Here is a 21314-nt window from a genome sequence, read left to right as displayed (position 1 = left end):
TGTCGTAAAGTTTTGTTTTCAACCGACCCTCATTGTCAATTTCTAGATGTAAATCAAGATATGAAGCCGACTTAACTGTATCTGTTGTATCCTTTATCTCCAATTCGATGGGATAGATGCGTTCCACATAGTCACCAAAGTTTGAATTGTTTAGTGAAAGAACGTCATCTATATAGCGGAAAGTAGAGTTAAAGGATATTGCTAACTTCTTATCTTTCTTCCTAAGAAGTTCCTGCATGAAGTTAGCCTCATAATAATAAAGAAACAAGTCGGCAAGTAGAGGGGCACAGTTTGTTCCGATTGGGATGCCGACAGTCTGTTGAAAAACACGTCCTCCGAACGTTACAAATATGTTGTCAATCAAGAAATCAAGCATCTTGATAATATCGGTTTCAGAGAATTTTTTGTTTGAATCAGAGTGATTCTTTACAAAGTATGATTTATCCCTCCCTAAGACAAGATACTTGTATCTACGTTGGCCATTCTTTTATATGAAGCAAAGTAATACCAACTCTTTCAATTTGTCTTTTAGTTTGGAATGTGGAATACTTGTGTAGAGAGTAGAAAAGTCAAATGTTTTAATACTGTTACAAGATGAAAGAGAGTTAGATTGTATGTACTCTAAAAGATCTTTGGAATTTTTAAGTATCCACATCTGATTCACGCCACCTCTAGAATAGGCAGTTTCACAATAACTTTGAAGCCCGTCTTTGATTGCTGATAAAATAGATGTTAATAATTTAGAAACAGGTTTCGTGGAGCACTTGGAATACCCAGCAATATACCGTTGTTTGTAAGGACACTTATGTAGTTTAGGTATCCAATACAGTGATGGAAGATCCAGTTCTTCATCTTTGGTTGAAATACCAAATGAACAAAGAACAGACCTATGATTATCCAGGATTTCCTCTTTGGTAAGTGTCGTGAGGGTATATGTTGAGTTTCCAAGTGAATTGTCTATACCTAATTCGTTTATCAAGCAATTAATGTAGTGACTTTAACAGACAAAAACGATGTTATTTGGGGCTTTGTCTGCGGGGACAACAACATATTTATCATGGAGGTCGGATAAGTGTTTAGCAACATTTGGGTCTTTAAAGATTGACGTAACATGGGCATTAATGGACCCATTCAGTTTCTTGATTCTGATTTGTATTAACAACCTCACTGCCTTAATCCATTCGGATAGAGTGTCTACGACTTCCTTTTCACGTTTAGCCCATTGCCTGGCATAATCCTCGACTGAGTCCATCAAAATGTTAAAGTTGTATTTCCAATTGATGAATTTAGGCTCACGATATTTTGGACCTTTCGATAACACATTTCGTAGAGAAGTGTTATTAACAATGTTAAGGTCACCGGTAATAACGTGGCCAGCAGGATTATATATGAATTGGGAACTAGCACAAGTGCAATCAGGAGGTTTAGACTTGAAGTCGTCAATATCGAGATTCTGCAAAACGCGTTTGTAATTGAAAATATAACAGACTATACAGTACGGATTTTTTTATTGTTGAAGTTCGTACATTAGCCTATATTGCTGACATGCACTTCGTGTGGAAAGTTGTCTCATTGGTAATATAACCGTAGCTCTCTTTTTATATAGGGGATAATTGTCGCCAGGTTAGTTAACACATATTCCGAAAAACACAAAAACTGAAGCATTATAACAGAACATTTCATCAAATATTCGTATACATTGTACCATCCAATCGACAATTTAGATATTAAAATCATGATTAGTAAGATCATTTACCGCTATTTTATATATGTTTAATTTAAAGGTCAAACAATCTGAAAACTATGATTATTTCTGGTGTGTCGGTGTGAGTTGTCCGAATTAAAACAAAGCCACACACACATACACACACGAAACATGATATCTGAACATTTATGAAAACTTTTTCTAAACGGAATAAAAATTGTTTGGATATTTAGTGGGCATTTAAATGGATTACTCAAAATATTAAGAAACAATAAACATATAATAAATATATATGCTGCGTTGTGAATGTTTAACAAATACCTGCACTGAAAAAACATTAAGATAGGGGTAATCCGTAATATAAGTGCAATTTAGGTCGGAACATTTATTCAAAAGATATACGCTCTCAGCCAGGAATGTCACAGTATATACCCTGTCTGAGACCCGAATAACATATACTTTATATCAGGACTTTCTTTCTGGTAGCTTCGATTTTTTATAAGACAAAACGATACAGTAAAGTGTCACACATCATCGAATATTCTTTATCGAAATATTCTCCTGAAACAATGTGTCGATTCACGGACTTGTGTGATATATATTACCAATTTCTGAAATTGAAATAATCCGCAAGAAATGCTTTGTTCAACTATCGACATTTATGCCTATAGATGTTATGAATTTCTAAAACATTATTGTCATTATCAGCTCATATGTGTCAGGATTTACTTGCCCCGGAATACTTGAAAGACAATAATTTATAGAAGATCCATATGCAATGGTTAGCATGTAAAATTTTCTTGACAATGCTTAACATAAATTAGACGTTGAGTACGCCTGTCAATCATTTAATCAGTTAAAAAAAGCTTGAAGCTAGATATGGTTTTTTTTCTGTAAAATGACTTCCGTTGCTCGCCTTTTTAGAATATTTTTGTATTCGGTTGTTTTAAGATACTTATTTCTTGACAGAATTTCTGTCTTATACGAATTCAAGTACGCTCTAATTGAAATAGATCGGTATTTCCAATGAAGTTGCTTTTTTAAATAGTCATACATGGTTATAAGAATAAAATCAGAAAAAGAAACATCATCAAATTTGTTAGCAGTATTTGAAATAATATTTTATATGTAGGTATTGAACACATTGTTGGTATTTTTGTAATTGTATTACTTAAACATTTGAAGGCCAAGGATTCATTATTGACTGAAATATGACCAAAATGCATAAAGAAAGAATTTCTAAATTCATCTACAAGCAACTTTGCCTCGGGGAGTAGAAAACTTTGAGTTTTTACGTTTTTTAAAGGAGAGTTAATGAAAAGATATTTTACTTATGTCAGTACCGAATCACAAACTTTTTATTATAGCCTTGGGGTGTAACAGGCAACAGTTGTAGCGAATGCGTTCTAGTTATATAAATATTTGAACAATTCATTCGTCTTACCGGATATTTTCAATCTGCCATCATCGGGAATACTAAAAAAAAGTTTAAAATCTAAGCATGTATATATACCTGAAAACTTGAGTTGCTGTATGGCCGTTTTGAACTATGAATATACTAATTTCTTCTCAGGTAACTTTATCTGAGATAGCTTTAACGTTAAATAGTATCATTGTTTTAAACATTTAAATCATTTAACATATTTAACTAAACCAAAACTTCTTTGCCGATATAACTTAATATTTGCTTTATTCTCCTCATGGATTAATATAGATTTTTTTTTCTTATGAATGTTATTTTTTTTATTATTCAATAGAAGAATTGAACTGTTAAATAATAAGTTAAAGATTGAAACGAAATACTTTTCATGTGTTATTCATATTATGTATCCGCTCTTCTTTTGTTTTATTGGGTTACTTTACTGAAATAATATTTGGTTTTAAAGAGCCAGTAATGCGAAACACATCAGAAGTCTTAAATTACTAGCTATAAGAAAACATAGAACATAGCGTAAAAAAACCTGTATAAGAATGAATAATGCTGTTAGTTTTGAATGGATTTAACAAATATAGATATTCATTACTTAATCATGAACTGTTGGTTTGCATAACATATATAACAATAACCAGTGTTTACAACACACGTATGTTAATTTGGAAAATGTTCACAATTATGGGTTTTACAAACTGTATTAATTTATTCAAGTAAACCTTTAAATACTATGTGTAATGTATTGTTGTGTTTAAAGGAAATAGAAATGGAAATACCTGTTTATAGTACTCAAGCGAAACGAAAAAAAATTATAAACACTGTGCAGGTGAACTCACAGATAAAAAGAAATGGGAGGTATTATCTATATATATTTATAAGAAATACATTTCTAAATGATTCATTTCTGGTCTTTGAAAAGATGCATTTCGTCTTAATTACTGTTGGTTTGTTTTACAAAAAAGTACATCAAGTATAAGAATTGAAAATCAGGAATGGAAAGACGTTTACTTTAAAAACGAAAGTGACATCATTGTTATCGTTATAATTAGGGAAATTATACATTTCTTAAAGTATTTGTAATTTTAATAAGAGAACAGTGATAACTATTATCATTGTCGGTCTGTTTTGCGATACATTGAAACACTCTAAGCTTTCCAGTGAACTAAATAGTATGAAGTTGATGTACTATAGAACTCAAGATTTGAATTCCAAGCTTAACAGGTTTGACAGTAGACGTATGTTTTATATCACCGTACTTAGGTTTCAAACACTTCAATACTCGAAACAGTCAGACCTTCAGATGTCAACTTGATATGATCATATATTGACAAGTGATTTAAGTCAGAGAAAGTTTAAACGAATTATAACTTTTAAAAACATAAACTGCAAACAAGAACGACAATTCTGACAATAGCAATCAGAAAACCCAACATTTAAATACAAAGAACTGTTCACCTTTTCTGTTTCCAATTGTCGGTACACTTTTAAATAAGTAGATGGAAACTTTCGCTTAACTTATTTAAATTGGTGTTTACTTTTGAATTAACTTTTTTCAATTCTTTATTGATCAGACACAGCAATGCAAAACACATCAAAGGCACTGTATCGTTATTTGTGTCAAAATATAGTTGGAACAGACCATTATGTAAAAACAATACGACAATGAATAGTGCCAGAGACAATGCAACGAGCGGCGAGTTTCAAACTGTAATCACAAGTGGAAGTTTCGGGGAAGGACTTGACATGAAAGGCAGTGATTTAGATATGATGTATGTTTCAAAACACATCGAGGTTTATGAATATTTAAAACCGCGATTGAGTCCTAATATTACATATTTGTCAATGAGAACAGACGATGTAAAACCTGGTTTCACTCATTTGCTAGTGGAAAAAAGTGATGACCAATATTTTTCTAAAAACTGTGAAGAACATAATGGAATACAGTATTTGTCAAGCTCATTATATAAACAACATATGATATCTAAAGCTATTGTTCAACGTCAAGTAATTCATGGACCTTGTATATCTGACGAACAGGGTACGTATGACCTTGCTTATTGCCTACATTGTAAAACATGGATATCTCCAGCTGAACAATGGATAAGAAGATCAAGTAACAACTCTTGGCCGAGCAAGGATGTAAAAAGAAGTATTGAAAAACATGGAGTTCTTTTTGTTCCAATTGGAGTTAAGGGATCATCAAAAGAGGATACAGAATGGCGAATATCTTTTTCAGTTAGTGAAAAGTTGTTAATACATTGTTTTACACACACTCAATTATTATGCTATGCTCTCTTAAAAATTCTTTTAAAAGATGTTATAGACACTTATCAAGAATGCAAAGATTTGCTCTGTTCATATTTCTTGAAAACAATCATGTTATGGATATCAAAGGAACTACCACAATCCGTATGGAAACCTGAAAATCTTATACCTTGTTTTATGCGTTGTTTGAGTAGGCTTGTATATTGCGTTGAATATTCAATTTGCTTAAATTACTTCATTCCAGAGAACAATATGTTTGAAAATAGAATAGAGGGCCATGCCCGTGAAATAGTGTTAGAAAAACTGCATTTCCTGTATGGATACGGTTGGCGATGTATTTTATTTTCAAATCAAGTCTCTGACTTTCATGTATCAATAAGGATGGCTCACATTGAACCAAATGTATTTCACGATTTCGAGGTTCAAAAAACACTTAAATCACCGTTATTATACATGTCAAATTTAATCATACCAAGTTCAGGAGTGGAAAAAGAAATGTACAGAGGAATACAACAAATTGTTTCCTGTGAAAATTCTTTTAACAAACATTTATTTGCATATTATTTGTCCATTCAGAATTCACTTTTTGCGCAATTAATACCATTCAACAGTACAAAAAGTAGTAATAAAGACCATTACAACCTGTATAATTCCTGTGTTTGTTCTTTGCTACAGAATATCTATCATGACGCTATATCGGGGTGGCTGATGTTAGCCTCGCTTTTCTATCAGACGAAACAATATAGTAAAGCATTACACCTTGTCAGATATACTTTATCAAAATTTACTCGGGAAAAGCTGTTGCACTCCATTGATATGTCTGATATTCAGTCGAGATTGCTCAACTTGCCATTAAGTGTGAGGAAAAGTATTGTTCAATTGAGGAAAATAATGCTGTTAGATGATTTGAGATTTATCAAAAGATCTGTGTTAATACCAAACGAATTAAGAATGGAAGTAAGGCATGAACCGCATCACATTTCGTCTGCAGCTTATGCTTATTTTCTAAAATGTCTATGTCATTATCATCTTGATAATGCCAGAAAAGGGCACGATTGCCTTCACGATTTTCATCTTTTTCTCGAAGAAGATTATCTTATAGAACGTCCATTGATATATGCTAGGGCGTACAATCTTTTTGGTATAGCTTCACAGTTATTCGGGGATAATAGCTCTGCTCGTCGGGCATTCCTTTTTTCAGCTATGATAGGCAGACTTTCGTTAATGAGCTCGTTGTGATAACACTGTTGGTCACACACTTTTTCTAATGTGTTATCTTAGCTTAGTTTCAAACTTTTAACATGGTTAGTATTTATCAGTTTCGAAATAGAAGATATGTATTCATTAATTATCTTTTAAAATAGTTATGATTTATAATGTATGACAGATATTCATCATAAACTTTACGACTAAAACAATAATTATCTTTGTAACCAATATCTGCATTTTTATATTTGTGTCTGTAGAAAACACTAAATGTGAGAAAATGTTAATCGAATAAAAATATAGGCAACAATGTATCCAATGAAACAAAGGTTTAATCAAGTTCAAATAAACATGTAGTTTTTTTCTATGGATACGTTATTGGTGTATCTAACGGCCTTGTTCACATCATCCCGGGTTCACACATTGGCTCGGTTCTGTACACAAAAGCTTACAATACTATAATTTAATTTTGGATGTAACGTGTCTTCTGTTTTTCAGTTCATAGACATAGTTTTGTTATGTGACCATGACGTCATACGCGAGTTATTTTTGTGCACTACATTTTTTATGTTATTTTGAATATACAGAAAAATATTACAATCATTCTTTGAATTTAAAAACTATTACTTGCAGCCATTTTCAAGGTAAAAATACCATAGGGAAGCTGTTTTTTGTTTTTTGCTATATATGACTAAAAATGAAAAAAAGACATTATAAATATCATGCGCCACGAGCTTTTCTGGATTTATCATCATCAGGAACGGTAAAAGTCGAAGATGTATATGAACCGAGATAATTGACAAGCTATATGACTACAAAGCTCGTTTTTTTTTACAGAAGCCAGTTAATGTCTGAAGGTGTTGAAACTTATGTAATCAATTTATAAACAGACAATTTAAAAAAAATTGTTATTAATGATATGATTACCTATTATCATTAACAACATAATTGATAATACTCTAAAAGACTGAAAGTTCACCAGCAAAGGTATCGACCCAGTGCTGCAAAAAAAAATACACAATACATTACAAATATCATGTGTTCAAAACGCTTTTCTTTATTTACATACAGGATTGCCCAAAAACAAATAGTTCCCCAACAATAACAAGTATAGCCATCTCAGGTCAACTTTGCCGGAGGTAGTAATGCAACTGGAGTTTCTTTATAAGTTCAAATTTTAGAAAGGGGCAGTGTCAAAAGGGTTTGTTATTAGTTAGATGTAAGAAGATGTGGTATGAGTGCCAATAAGACAACTCTCCATCAAAATCACAATTTTAAAGATACCCATTATACATGTTAAAGATCAAGATACGGTCTTCAACACGTAGCCCTATTACAAAAACATTGTTTTCATCATACTTGCTATAATAAATGGACTAACTTATTGCTAAGGACTTACAATTAAGGACATTTTACAGACATTCAGGCTAGTGTGTTTAATTAATAATTAATGAGGGCTCATTAATGTACTTTTTTGTATATAGTAAAGTTTTGAAAAGTAGCTTCATCATCGTTGTTTTCTTTTTTTATCTTGATTTCCTTCACAACGTACATGTATTCTACCCAACCGTCAATTGGTGGAAGACCCGAAAAAATTAGGGAAATGTTATTAAAAATACAATTACTTTTGAAGTACTCTTTCTAGAGCAAGCCGGTATTATGTAAAATGAATAAGTCACGATTGTAATATATAGATAATATGTAGACTGTGTTAAGTAGGTAAAGGAGTTCTTCTTGTTTTTATAACTTCAGAATAACATGTTGATGGATAAGATAGAAAGTTAAAAAGCTCGAATTACAACAGTTACTGCAACTAAATCAACAACATAAAAAAAAAAATTTTAATCTAAAAAAAAAAAAAAAAAGCAGACCAAAGAATTCTTAACTACTGCAGAACAAGAAAAATCTTTCTGATACGTAAAGAAAAACTGGAAATAGAAAAAAGTTTAAAAGATGGATTAACACCATAGTTGACTCTTTCATCAGCAAAACAATATTATCATCAGATGAATATCAACTTTGCTTTCAAATTTCAGCAAAAAGGAGTTGACAAATTGTGCTTGAATTTTGAGAAATAGTCAAAAATCTCAAAATTGGTAAAACAATCTTGGACTAAATTAGTATAAAGTGTTTTGTTTTTCGAACAGCCATTAATATATAGGAAATTTTCCAGCCTTTTGACACATAAACTCTATATATTGAAGAAATTACGACACATCAACTTTGTTTAATTTGCCGGAGAAATTCTATTTTTTTTTTGCTTAATAATTGCACTTAAAATGCCTGAGAAAATAGGCGAATTGTATCATATTATTGAATTGATATAAAAAAAAAATCATACCGAAAAGTTACTCTGGATAACCCGTCGTAATGCTTATTACACACCCGGTAAATAGTCTAATTCGGTAGTTCAAATTCGTGAAAAGGGGAGGGGATTGTAATTACGACATCAGGAACACATCACATATCATATGTTAAATGGATATTCCATAACGGTCAACCAATGCAATTCGTGATGGCGTCCGTAAAATTAACGAAGGGATAATTTCAACTTCACTATTTTGAACTCTTAGTTCTCAAAGTTTGTGTAACAAAAAGTTTGAGAAAAACAATATTTTTCGGACCAATGATTGATATTTATATGATAATACGGACTTTCATACAAAAAACTAACCACAAAACAGGATCTTGATGTTCCTTTTGACCCACATTGAGGGCTATATTGATCATCAGTTATACAAAATAAATTGTATTGCGCATTATCATTCATATTTAAAAATTCCTCAGGGACCAAATTAGGAAACTACACACCACACTGTGGAGTGTTATTAAAGAGAGAGCAAAAAAGACCAGAAATAACACGTTAACATACTTTCGGGGTTTATGTACATATGTATATAACTATGATAATTATTTTGACCTTTTTGTGCAACATAAATTTGGAATTGAGAAAAGCATGGATATTTCTAGAATAGGCTGACAAGGGAGAAAAAGTATAGGACGGACTTAGGCATTGAAGACAAATTAAAGAAATATAAAAAAAGACATAGAATTTTTATTTTTTTTTGAAGATCGACAACTTGAATTTTATTTTAGATAGTATATGCTATTCTGCTAATTTTGAATATATTCAAAAACCAAAAGTACATTTTACTTATAATTCTACTTACTGAAATATACATATAAGGATATTTATGTTATGTTTTCACATAAAAAGGAAGAATTTAGCAATTTTCAGCATGGTCACAAATGGAAATCAGATCAAAAGTACGAACCACTTACGACAATGATTCAGGATCATCTGAAAGGAAAATATAACTAATTATCTCATGTAAGTGTAAAGTAAAGTTAGTTTCGTGTGTTAAAAGAAATAATATCTTCCTGCTTTCGGTTATATAAAACGACATAAACTTAACTAATACAAAGTGCAAACGACTGGCTTACTATAAATAAAACCAGTTTCAATCCACCATCTTCTACATTTGAAAATGCCTGTTCCAAGTCAGGAAATTACAGTTGCTGTCCATTCGTTTGATGTTTTTTATCATTTGGTTTTGCCATTTGATTTAGGGACTTTACGTTTTGAACTTTCCTCGGAGTTCAGTTTTCTTTGTAATTTTACTTTTTACGAAAGTAGATGAAATCTCAAAAAATCTGAAATCAGCTTGGAATGTTTTTTGTTTTATCCATATTTGTAAATATAGCTTTATATTATTGCATTTCAACTATTATTGTATTGCAGTAATGTAAACGTTTCGTATCATAATTAAAATATAACTAAGCGTTTGCGGTCTGTTCTTTGTGTGATAATTTTGTCTGTCTTTGCTTTATTTTGTCAGCTTTTATACTTTCCTTTTTTAGATTTTACTTGAAGCTCGATTTGTATGTAACTTTTGAAGCTCATCTGGACTGAAGTGCCAAATGAGCTTTTCTTATCACAATAATAATACAAAACTTCGGAGGAAGTTCATAAATTTCATTATATATGAATATGATTTTTATTTTTGATATCACTTTTTAATAGATTTTTGAAAACTATCTGTCTGTCAGGTGAAGATGTACGAACATTTGAAATGTGTACAGAAATAAAGTCATGCCGTATTGACATTTCTGGTTTCGTCCGATCGACAGTAAACTGCCTGGCAAAACAGGACATCAGTTTATCTGTTTTGGACGTATTAATTCGCAGCTAAGACGACTTGACTTCAATATTTTATTATGAGGGAATGCTTTGGTCTCTAAACGTTAACAACCCTTTTTAATTTTTGTATGGTCCATTAGTAGCTTATTGCAAGGCTAAAGGACTTTCCCTATCAAAATTAACCTTTTTACTGACATTCCTTATCAATTGTCTTTCATCCCTGTTGATCCAGGTCTACCTATTTGTTATGATTTTTATGTTCTCTTTCCGAATATGTATGAAATATTTGCCACTTATCTATCATTTGTCTCAAGTAAACGAAATTTGATCGATAAAGCGTGTTAACATGTACTTGATAAAATTCGTTTTTTTTGTCGAAAACATATTCTTTATAAAAGCAAAAAAGTTTTCTTTGTTATACATTGTGAACGAATATGAATACAAGTATATTTATTATTAGTTTAAGTGGAAGTGAAAACTTCCTGTTAAAAGGAAATTGAAAACTAGATGTATTGTTTTAATATATCTTTTTCCTTGCGTTAAAACACCATACTGAAAGCTGCCGATAAAAAGTGTAGAAAGTAAGAAATCCTCAACAGACCTGATTATACAAATGTAATTCATGTGCCAAATACATACCTTTATTAATTTCTTTGTTCTAGTTTGTGGTTATCTTGTTTTAAGCTTGCATTGTGCGTCTATTCTGTTGTGTGTTATAGTTTTACGACGTGCACTCTAGTACAGAAAAGGCCGTATAGTGACCTTTAATGTGAAATTCTGTGTCATGTCTATCTTTTAAAGCTGTCTCATAGGCAATCATACCACACCTTCTGTTTAATTGTACGTTGAACGTTGTTTATATATTTATGTTTGGATTTCAATATCAATTTGGTCTTGTTGGCTTTCGTGGTTTTTGCTACCTTTCAGTATATTTTTGGTGATTCTTGTGTACCTGTTTATGTATTATAAGCTCCACAATTTACTATTTTCTTTATATGTGCCGACCTTATAAAAATATCTGCTTTTTTGCTTAGTAACATTCTTATTTGTTCTTTAATCTCAACTGCAATCAGACACTGAAGTTGTTAATTCTGCATGATCTTTAAATGATAAACTAGTATACAACATAACGTTTATATAATTTACGTTTTCTAAGCATGTCTTTATTTATATATGATCATTAATTGTCTGTGTTTAAGTTAATGTAGAGGGTAAATATAAACTTAATGACACTTTAACATTTCTAGAAATTTCCTTATGAATTAAACACAAAATACTACGAAATTGCTTTTCCTCGATAATTGAAATTGAAACACAGTGTTTTGTGCTCTGTACCTTGTCTGTCCGCCTTTTTCTGGTCATGACGTTGTCTGTGTTTTTTTCCTGATACTTTTAATTTCTTATATTGTATTTAAGTATCTTGGATTTGCTTTTAGATGTTAGACACAGTATTTCCTAATCAAAATACTTTACTACAAAATGTATTCATAAAAATGTTAATGTGTAAAATATTTTTTGAGTAAATCCCTGACTCATATCAATTATTTGTGAGCTTGGTCAAATATTCCAAGGCCAACATTTTATGACATCCAAGAAACACCACAATTGACCTTTTGTCATTACGTATACAGATTCAAATCAATATTATAAGTTTAAAGATTCTATTAACCAGTTATACTACATAACTGAATACCAAATTGTGGCCTTTTATCACTATCAATGCAGAATGAGCTATGCATTTTGATACCTTAAATAACTTAAGTGTGTGTATCTTTTTAACTTCACATTGACTTAATATAATTATACTTCAAACACAGAATCGTTTACCTCAAAAAAAAGTTTTTGTTTTGTTTGGTAATGGTGATACTTTTTGCAACGGTTGTTGTGTCATTTCTTGAAAAAAATTATATTACATGTAAATGAACATCAGTGGGCAATAAGATTATCGATTGTTGGGAATTGCATTATGGATGTCTCTTACATGTATATCTTCTTAACGGGAAATGTGTAAATTGTTGGTAGTTTGAGCCATTCTTTTTATCATTTTCTAAAAATAAATATTCAAGACACCTTTTCCGTCTATTGTACCTCAACCTTCTTTCTATTTCCGTCTATTGCTAAATTATGGTTTAACCTTTGACTGCTACTTATAACAATATGCTTACATGATAAACTTATCCAATGAAAAAGTATGATTGACATACAGCCATAAGTAATGTGTAGGTGGTATTTTGATATTTAAATAGAATAGCAAACAATTACAGTTAGAAACGAGAACACAGATTGCCACGTTAACGGTAACAGATCAACTACGATGACAGGTATGTTATATACTGATGTTGTTAATTCTGTATGATCCTTAAATGATAAACTTGTATCCAACATAACGTTTACATAATTTTCTAAGAATGTCTTTATTTATATTTGATCATTAATTTTATGTGTACACGTTAAGATTCAGAGTAAATATATTTTGATGACACTTTTAAATTTCGAAAACTTTCTTTTTGAATTTTAAAACAAAAGAAGATCGTACTAAAAATACATATATACATAGTCTGTTAACTGTATAACTGAAAAAGGTTGGTTTCGAGAAAGCATTTTCAAATAAAATAATTGCCCTTTAAATGTGCTTAAATGGTCAACTTCTAAGTACAACCATTCTTATTTTTCTAGTAAGAATCAAAGGTATGATCTCTTGCAATGTTTTATGTTAATTTCAACATAGGAAGATATCGTATTTGACACATTTTGTTTTACCTCTCTAATGCTCGGTATACCTATATGGACAACAAAATGCTTACCGTAGTTAAGAGGTTACCTTCAAAATTAAGCATTGCATGAACATGAATTCGGTATTGAAGGAGGCTCGAGGGTACAAAAACATCAGCAACAATTTGAACATTTTTTTTTCATTTCAAACTTTATTTATCACACTACTAGTTGTTACGTTATGAAATGGTACAAAAATTAACCAAAAAAAAATCGTTGTGGCTCCAAATGACTCTTACAATGTTTATATTTTTGAAAAAGCTCCAAATTATCTCCCTTTGGTGAAAAAATGCCAAAAATATCTTTTTTAATTCATCAATGACCTACATTTTTTATTATCATTTTCAAATAAGCTGTACTTGGCACTAGCTTCGAGAGATATAATAAATATGATATACTTTATTTTTTGTTTTGCTCAATCAATAATCAATTGGAAATAGTGAAATAAAAATTAGCTTTTAGAAGCCAGTATGGTTCAATTTTGTCAAAATCAGCTTAAAAACATTGATTATGAATTATTCACTTACGAGTGAATATTTCGACCTCATTGAATCCATATACATTTGAACTTCAAGTTTACCCCTTGACTTGAGATGGATAACACGTGTCACTGAATTGTATGTCTAAAGTTATTTTAAGGAAAAGAATGTCAACACTGAAAGTGAAAAAAAGGTAAATCATTTGATTGACTGATTCGATCTACAAAAAATCATTCTTATACAAGTAAAAAAGATGATAAACATTTAATTTTCATCTAAGATATGAAATTAAATAGACCTAGAATAATCCAATAGCACGAGTTTCCTTAATCTATCAATATCTATAATTTATGTTTACATCGCTTAAAATGGTCATCGGATGACTTTAGAGGTCAACTCGATAATTAATTAGATGCCGTATAGACTAAAAAACACACGAAACGAAGCTAAGAATGTTCATGCCCGTCTCCTATTTATTGTTTATTTCAGACATTTAATAGTTTGGATAAATGTTTTTCATTGTTATAAATCAAATATGAGAATTTTATTTTAATCGGTAAACATGAACTTGACAGCTAGTGACCCTTTAAACTAAACTACTGTAAAATTTAAGCGATTTCTATAATTAAGTTCTTTTTTTATTTCGATGTTACCGTTTTTCTCTTATTTGTTCAACAAAAAAAAAGTAACTTAACAAAAATGCATGCTTCTTTCGAAGGCAGATTGTGAGCTTAAATGAAAGGCGACCTAATATTTTTATTTTTTTACTAAATATACCTTTAGGATAAAGTGTATTCATAGAAAAAAATAGCAAAATCCTATATCTAAAAAAAAATTATTTTTACCCGCGAGCCCCCTTAAATACATCCGAGTGACAGCAATACGAACGCTCCTCCTAATATTAATGTACCCTTATTTTTGACATTTTTACCTTGTATCCACATTAGTGTCAATATAACGAAATTGTATGCGACTGTCATACATGTGAGAGGTTTATCTAGCTTTAAAACCAGGGTTAATCCACCATTTTCTACATAATGAAATGCATGTGCCAAGTCAGGAATATGACAGTTGTTTCCTATTCGTTTGATGTGTTCGAAATTTTGATTGAGCCATTTGATAAGGAACTGTCATATTTGACTTTTCCTTTGAGATCAGTATTTTTGTTACTTTACTTTTATTCCAGACGATAACAAATAAAGCATATATCCAAATAGAAGGTTCTGCAAACTAGGTAAATCGGATTAAAGTAATGAACATATGGACAGCCACAAGCAACATATCCTGGTACGAACACAAAATGAGGTGTTGTATTATATCTTTAACGAGCATCAATCTACCTGCACGCAGCATTGAATTTAATGTCTTCTGGATGTCTCTGTGTATAGAATATACCCCGCGTTGTGTCACGAACGTCAAATCCCATTCCTCGGCATTTGTTTTATTGTCAGACGGGAATAGTTTGATTTTTTTTATGTTTTTATATAACAACAAGTTGGACTTTATTCTTCTATATTGATTGTAAATTTATATAGGGTAATGCATACGATCAGGGCAGATCAGTCAAATGTTTGAAACCCAGATCACTTTATGGTATATACAGTGTGCATTTGCAATCGAGAACAAATGTTTCTCCCTAAAACGACAGTTTAATTACCCAGTAGGCTTTTGTCGAATTTAACAATTTAATTAGTATCACAAATATTCATTGTGAATCGATCATATGATTGATTATATGAGGGTATTTACCTGAAAATATCGGACTATGGGTATCTATTCAAATCGTAATAGAAAGATGTGATTATATTAAAAAATCGTTTTAAAATAACAATATAAAGCATTTCAGGCATACGATCTGCGTTGTGTCTTATAATAGCTTCTCACCAACAAAAAGAGAAAATCACCACTCTTTTGGAGATCAATTGACTCCGATTGGTACAAAAAGTACCCAATGTTTTATAATAATTTGTTATAGTTATAACTTGGCCATGAGTTATTTGATCTTGTTATCCATCGTGATGCTTGTGAAATCCATGTTGTACAATGTAAGCATATGGCATGGTCATACGTTCCTTCTGTGTTAGATATACATGGTCCATGAACTACAAAATCCATATCAGTTAATTGGTCTTGGTTATATAATGTGGTTGAAAAATAATGTTCCTAAATACAATATAAAATATCTTACATACAGCAATTTAAACAACAATGGGGCAAATTCCTTTTATTAAGGGGGGGGGGGGCGGAAAAAAAGGAAAATTTTAAAAGAAGATATATTTGTTTTATTTATATATTATAAAAGATATCTTATATATTATATAGGATATCTTATAAAGTTTATGAGTTATCTTGCAGTGTGTCATTGTAAGATCACCCCGATGGCTGCCGTAAGTATGGAAACACATAAAATATCAAAAATTCTAATTTTTTCGTTAAAAGCCCAAACTGGTTGAAACTTAATTAAAATGTTACCAAGTATTTTAAGATGTCAGGACAATATTTGGATAGTACAAAATGGCCGCCTTTGCCATAGAAACAGGAGACAAGTTTAACATTGACCCTATGGGAAAATGCTTAAAATCGGCATTTTCTTAAAGTAGTCAACGCGTCGGTGTTGACATGAATATCAAAGTTGTGGTCATTTTTATAAATTTCCTGTTTAAAAAACTTCAATTTTTTCGAAAAAACAAGGATTTTCTTATCCAAGGCATAGATAAACTTAGCCGTATTTGTCACAACTTTTAGGAATTTTGATTCCTCAATGCTCTTCAACTTTGTACTTGTTTGGCTTTTTAAATATTTTGATATGAGCGTCACTAATGAGTCTTATGTAGACGAAACGCGCGTCTGGCGTAATAAATCTAAATTACAATCCTGGTACCTTTGATAACTACTTAAAGAGTATTTCACCAAAGTCAATGAAATTGTATTGATATATTACATGGTATGTGGCAATTAGATGTCTGTTTGTTTTGGAATTATCTACTGTAACAATCGAAACAGCAAACATGTCCAAAATTTCAAAATGCTCTCAACTTAATTAAACTTACAAAAATGAAAATTTGCATGTGTAGATGCACTCTTGCAAATCTAGGTTTAAAATATTGATACATTTGCGCCATCCCTTGAGCTGGTATTATAATAATATATCTCGTTCCTATATCGAATGGGAATGAAATTACGGGTATTCAAATTTCTATGACATAAATAAATCATTAAGAGTGATCAACATACTCATTCCGTATTCTCTTGTAAATTTTTGCGTGTTGAAGACAATGAGGTTATTAGATAGGTTTCACAGACACAAACCTTATTCATGCCGTTCGATTTTCCAAACTGTGAACTGTTTAGACTTTTGGATTTCATATATTAAAATAAAGTGTGGTTAGGTATAAGGTTGGTTATTTGAGTTAATCGTAACTCAGTTTTCTATTGAAACTTTATAAAGAAATCTAGAAGGAAGTTAATATCTTTTTTTTTTGGTAGAATGCTGATTTTTCCTAAACATATTCCATTCCTATATTACAAACTACAAACATGATTGTACCAAACTGATTGAAATTATTCAAATCATTAAGAACTGAAACGAAACGTTTACAGCTTTGCCACACGGATTCTTTGTTATAACCGAATGCAACTGAAATCAACAAAATTGATATAAAAAACACCATGTGTTTCCGCAAATAATTTTTGAATATGACTATTTCTTCGATCTTTATTTATAACATTTATAGATGGAAATACATCTATAGTTGAAAATCCAATTTTTATTTTCCTTAATGAACAACGGACGGACGTGATCAATTATCACAGGACAAATTATATATAAATCCCACATGTAGTACGTCTTTGAAAATTTACTTGAATCGACTCGCATCAACTTTACAATGACATTTTTTTCATCAAACGTGCACATTTGTTTTACACTTTTTCCCTCCAGCGCCAAAGTAAGCTTGACTATCTATTGCTGATGTAAACAGCATTATACAGATTTTCTTAATTTTAATATATTAAATTCGAACTAGAATGAATAGTCTTTAAAATCAAGTCAGTTTAAAGACATTTATATATGATTATGACTTATCGGTATTATCATTCTGTATTCATTTAATAAAATAGATAACGAGTTATTAGTATATCTTTCGATCGAAAGATTGATATACTTTATTTTTTTCTATCACAAGGACAACAATATAGAACCAATCTACATGAAAGCAAATATGTATGCATTACTAGGAATTAATGGACAAGAAATAACTTAAAAAACTGAATACCACTTTATTAATTTTTCCACAGTTCAATTTTTGTTCATTTCTCATTCTTTTATGACTTTAACTCATACTACGTTTTAAAATGCAGAAAAAAGAAATGGTTAAGACTAGATCCCCTATCGTAATAACCAACAACCAATGCACTGTAACATTGAAACTAAATATTATCAATACTAATCTATATTTTTTAAATTATGTCATTCTAACAAGGACATTTTTTTAAATACAACATCCCGACCGTATCACATAAAATGTCATAAAATCGGGTTATGTTTACTATCATACTGTTCCGTTAATTCTGCGCCTATAAGTGTAATCTTCTTTAAATCCTGTTACTCTACTTATATTCTGAGAAATTTTAAATGTCGATCAATCTTCTGGCGGCATTTCTTATGTATAATATCAAAGAACAAAAAGCAATCCGACCGCTTACTTACTTACCGAATATACTTGTATATTACACGAGGTACTCAACATACATGTTCGTAAAATTACCATTTGTTGCAAATTTTGATGTTGAATCTTTTTCGCGGTTGTTTGTCCCAATATAATTATAATACATTAAAAATCGGCAAAATGGTATTTAACACGCATACCTTTGCTGTATTAATAAACCATGGCTGTCCTCCACAATGGCCTACCCGAAGAAATATATCATCTCTACATGAATTGTCAATGTTAAAAAAAACTTATCAGAGATACCAGGCTGATATTCTGTATGACAGACGTGCGTTTCTTCTACATACAACTTTTGAGTACTACAATCAAAACATCGAAATAAAAATGACCCATATTGTAGATTCATAAAAGAAATTGTAATAACAAAGTTGAAATAAGTGATATGTTACGTGTCTAGATTGGTATTTTTCAAACTTTTTGACAAAACAGTTATGAAAAGGATCAGCTTTGATTTTTAACTATAACAACTTATACTTCGGTAAATTATGTACGTTTTATATTAAATTTTGTTATTTTCTTTTGTGCTTGGTAAACATAACGTTTATCCCAGCCCTTCCTGTCCTGTTTAACATACTGGTTTTGTGTTATGTTGTTACACCGCTGTCACATAATGGAGCTAATATATGAACAATCTATAGCAAGTTATTTGTACTTGTCACAGGTTAGAGGGACAGGTTCACAAACATGTTTAGCTCCAAAATGTTCTATTTGTTATTTTACAAAAAGCCAGGAGTTTGTAATGCAGTGCTTGTCATTTATCTCTGTATGTGTTATTCTATTCTTATTTTCTATCTTGCTTAACACAACATTTTGTCAAAACGCTTTCTTTACGATATCAGTTTACTAGTATATATATCGTACTTTAATATTCACATCTTTGTCTTTAAATTTTTTTTGTTGGTGTTGCTGTATTGACCATCATAGTATAAATCGTAGATTATTATCGATTGTTTTATATATTTGTTTCATATGATACAGGAACTCTTTATGATTTTTACTCTGTACTACGCAATGGATGCCTAATTAGGATCTATGTCGTACTTTTATAGGATGTTGTTTGTCTTTGATTGCTTTTCATGTTGCTTTTTTTTCTTGATGTCTTCAGTTTATCTTCAAACCGGGTGTATCACTATCACTTTGGTATCTCTTACCTCTCTTTTGGAATGGTAAGAAGCAATGTTTTATTGCAATCAACAGTCAGTGCAATATCTCATTCGTATCTAAGAAACATTGACATCGCAAAAACTTATTAAACCTTAATTGCAATAGAAGTGCTATATATGTTAGCAACCGTATGGTAAAGATTATTTTTCATTCCCCATGACTAAATATCCTATCTATTTCATGTTATTTCAGACATTGAATCAAAAACTATATCATTAGCACTGTATCGTTATATGTGTGAACATAATTGGATCAGAGAATCATGTTAAAACAATCAGACTGATGAACACAGTCAGGGATAATATAAAAAGCAATACCGATATACCTTTATGACAAGTTGAAGTTTTGGAGAAGGCCATGAGTTTAGATGTAGTGATTTAGATATATTATATATGTAACTAGACTCTCGGAGGTTTATAAAGACATTAACACGGCTCAAAACAATTCAAATGTTATGTATTTGTCAATGGAAACTATAGTATCCACGAAAATAGGTTGGTTTACAGTAATTGCATAACGATTATCGTTAGTGGAGGAGGAACTGTCAACCCATTGAGATTCATTCTATTCAGCCTCACCTTGTCACTTAATTTTTTGATATTTTTCTCCTTTAACAAAAGACGGTTTTTATTGACATTTTGATATGCTACTTGGCATATGTTTTATTACTCCACAAATGCCAATTTCAATGCCTTAATCAACTTAAGGAGATATGGTATTGTCGCTTATTTGTGTAATATTCACCAGTGTTCAATTGACTACGATCAAAGCAATGAAAGGTTATCGTATGGCTTTATACAATGAAAAAACACATCGTGTTTACAGGTATAGTCATGTATAAAGGGCCATGACGTATACAATTTGAAATAATTCAAACGAGAAATCAAACGGCCGAATGTAAACCAACTTATTTTTGCGGAACTTCATTTCACGTTTAGACGTTTCTACTAGCATACGACTTCTCGACGAATTTTTTTCGCGATGTTGTAATTTAATTGATGTATCAAAATAAAAAATTACCATAAATGTCTTAAACTTTCTGAAATTAGCTTCAAGAAATAAAAGGGGTTCTACACACACAAATCTTATTCGTACATTTTGATATTCAAAAGGTGTCAAACTGTAACCTCTCAATTTAAAAAAAATAAAATCACAAAAATACTGAGGTCCGATGAAAATTCAAAACGGAAAGTCTTAAATCAATTTAGTCTAATTCGTATGGGCTTAAATGTTTGGATTAACCGTAACTTCGTTTATATAAAAATCAAGGAAGTTCAGAACCATATCATGTAAATTTAAAATTTTTCCTAAACATATGTCCATTCCGACAAAACACATCTACAAAGCTTATCGGAATGAATTAAAAATCATTAAGAACTGAAAGAGGATGTTTTACGTTTTCCAAAAAGGATACTTTGCT

The 21314-nt window shown here is 30.8% G+C and overlaps 1 protein-coding gene across 1 annotated transcript; it reads left to right on the top strand.

The window, feature by feature from the left end:
- The first annotated feature begins 3925 nt into the window (after positions 1 to 3925).
- On the top strand, positions 3926 to 6970 carry LOC139487045 (cyclic GMP-AMP synthase-like receptor 2). Its single transcript, XM_071272062.1, has 2 exons — positions 3926 to 3992; positions 4709 to 6970. The coding sequence occupies exon 2, from the start codon at positions 4800 to 4802 to the stop codon at positions 6639 to 6641; it is 1842 nt and encodes a 613-aa protein (XP_071128163.1). The 5' UTR covers positions 3926 to 3992; positions 4709 to 4799; the 3' UTR covers positions 6642 to 6970.
- The last annotated feature ends 14344 nt before the right edge of the window (positions 6971 to 21314 follow it).

The sequence above is a fragment of the Mytilus edulis genome, chromosome 8 (genome assembly GCF_963676685.1).
Source record: "Mytilus edulis chromosome 8, xbMytEdul2.2, whole genome shotgun sequence".
Taxonomy (NCBI): Eukaryota; Metazoa; Mollusca; class Bivalvia; order Mytilida; family Mytilidae; genus Mytilus; species Mytilus edulis.
The sequence above is the reverse complement of the archived record's forward strand: the minus strand, read 5'-3'. Positions and strand labels throughout refer to the sequence as shown.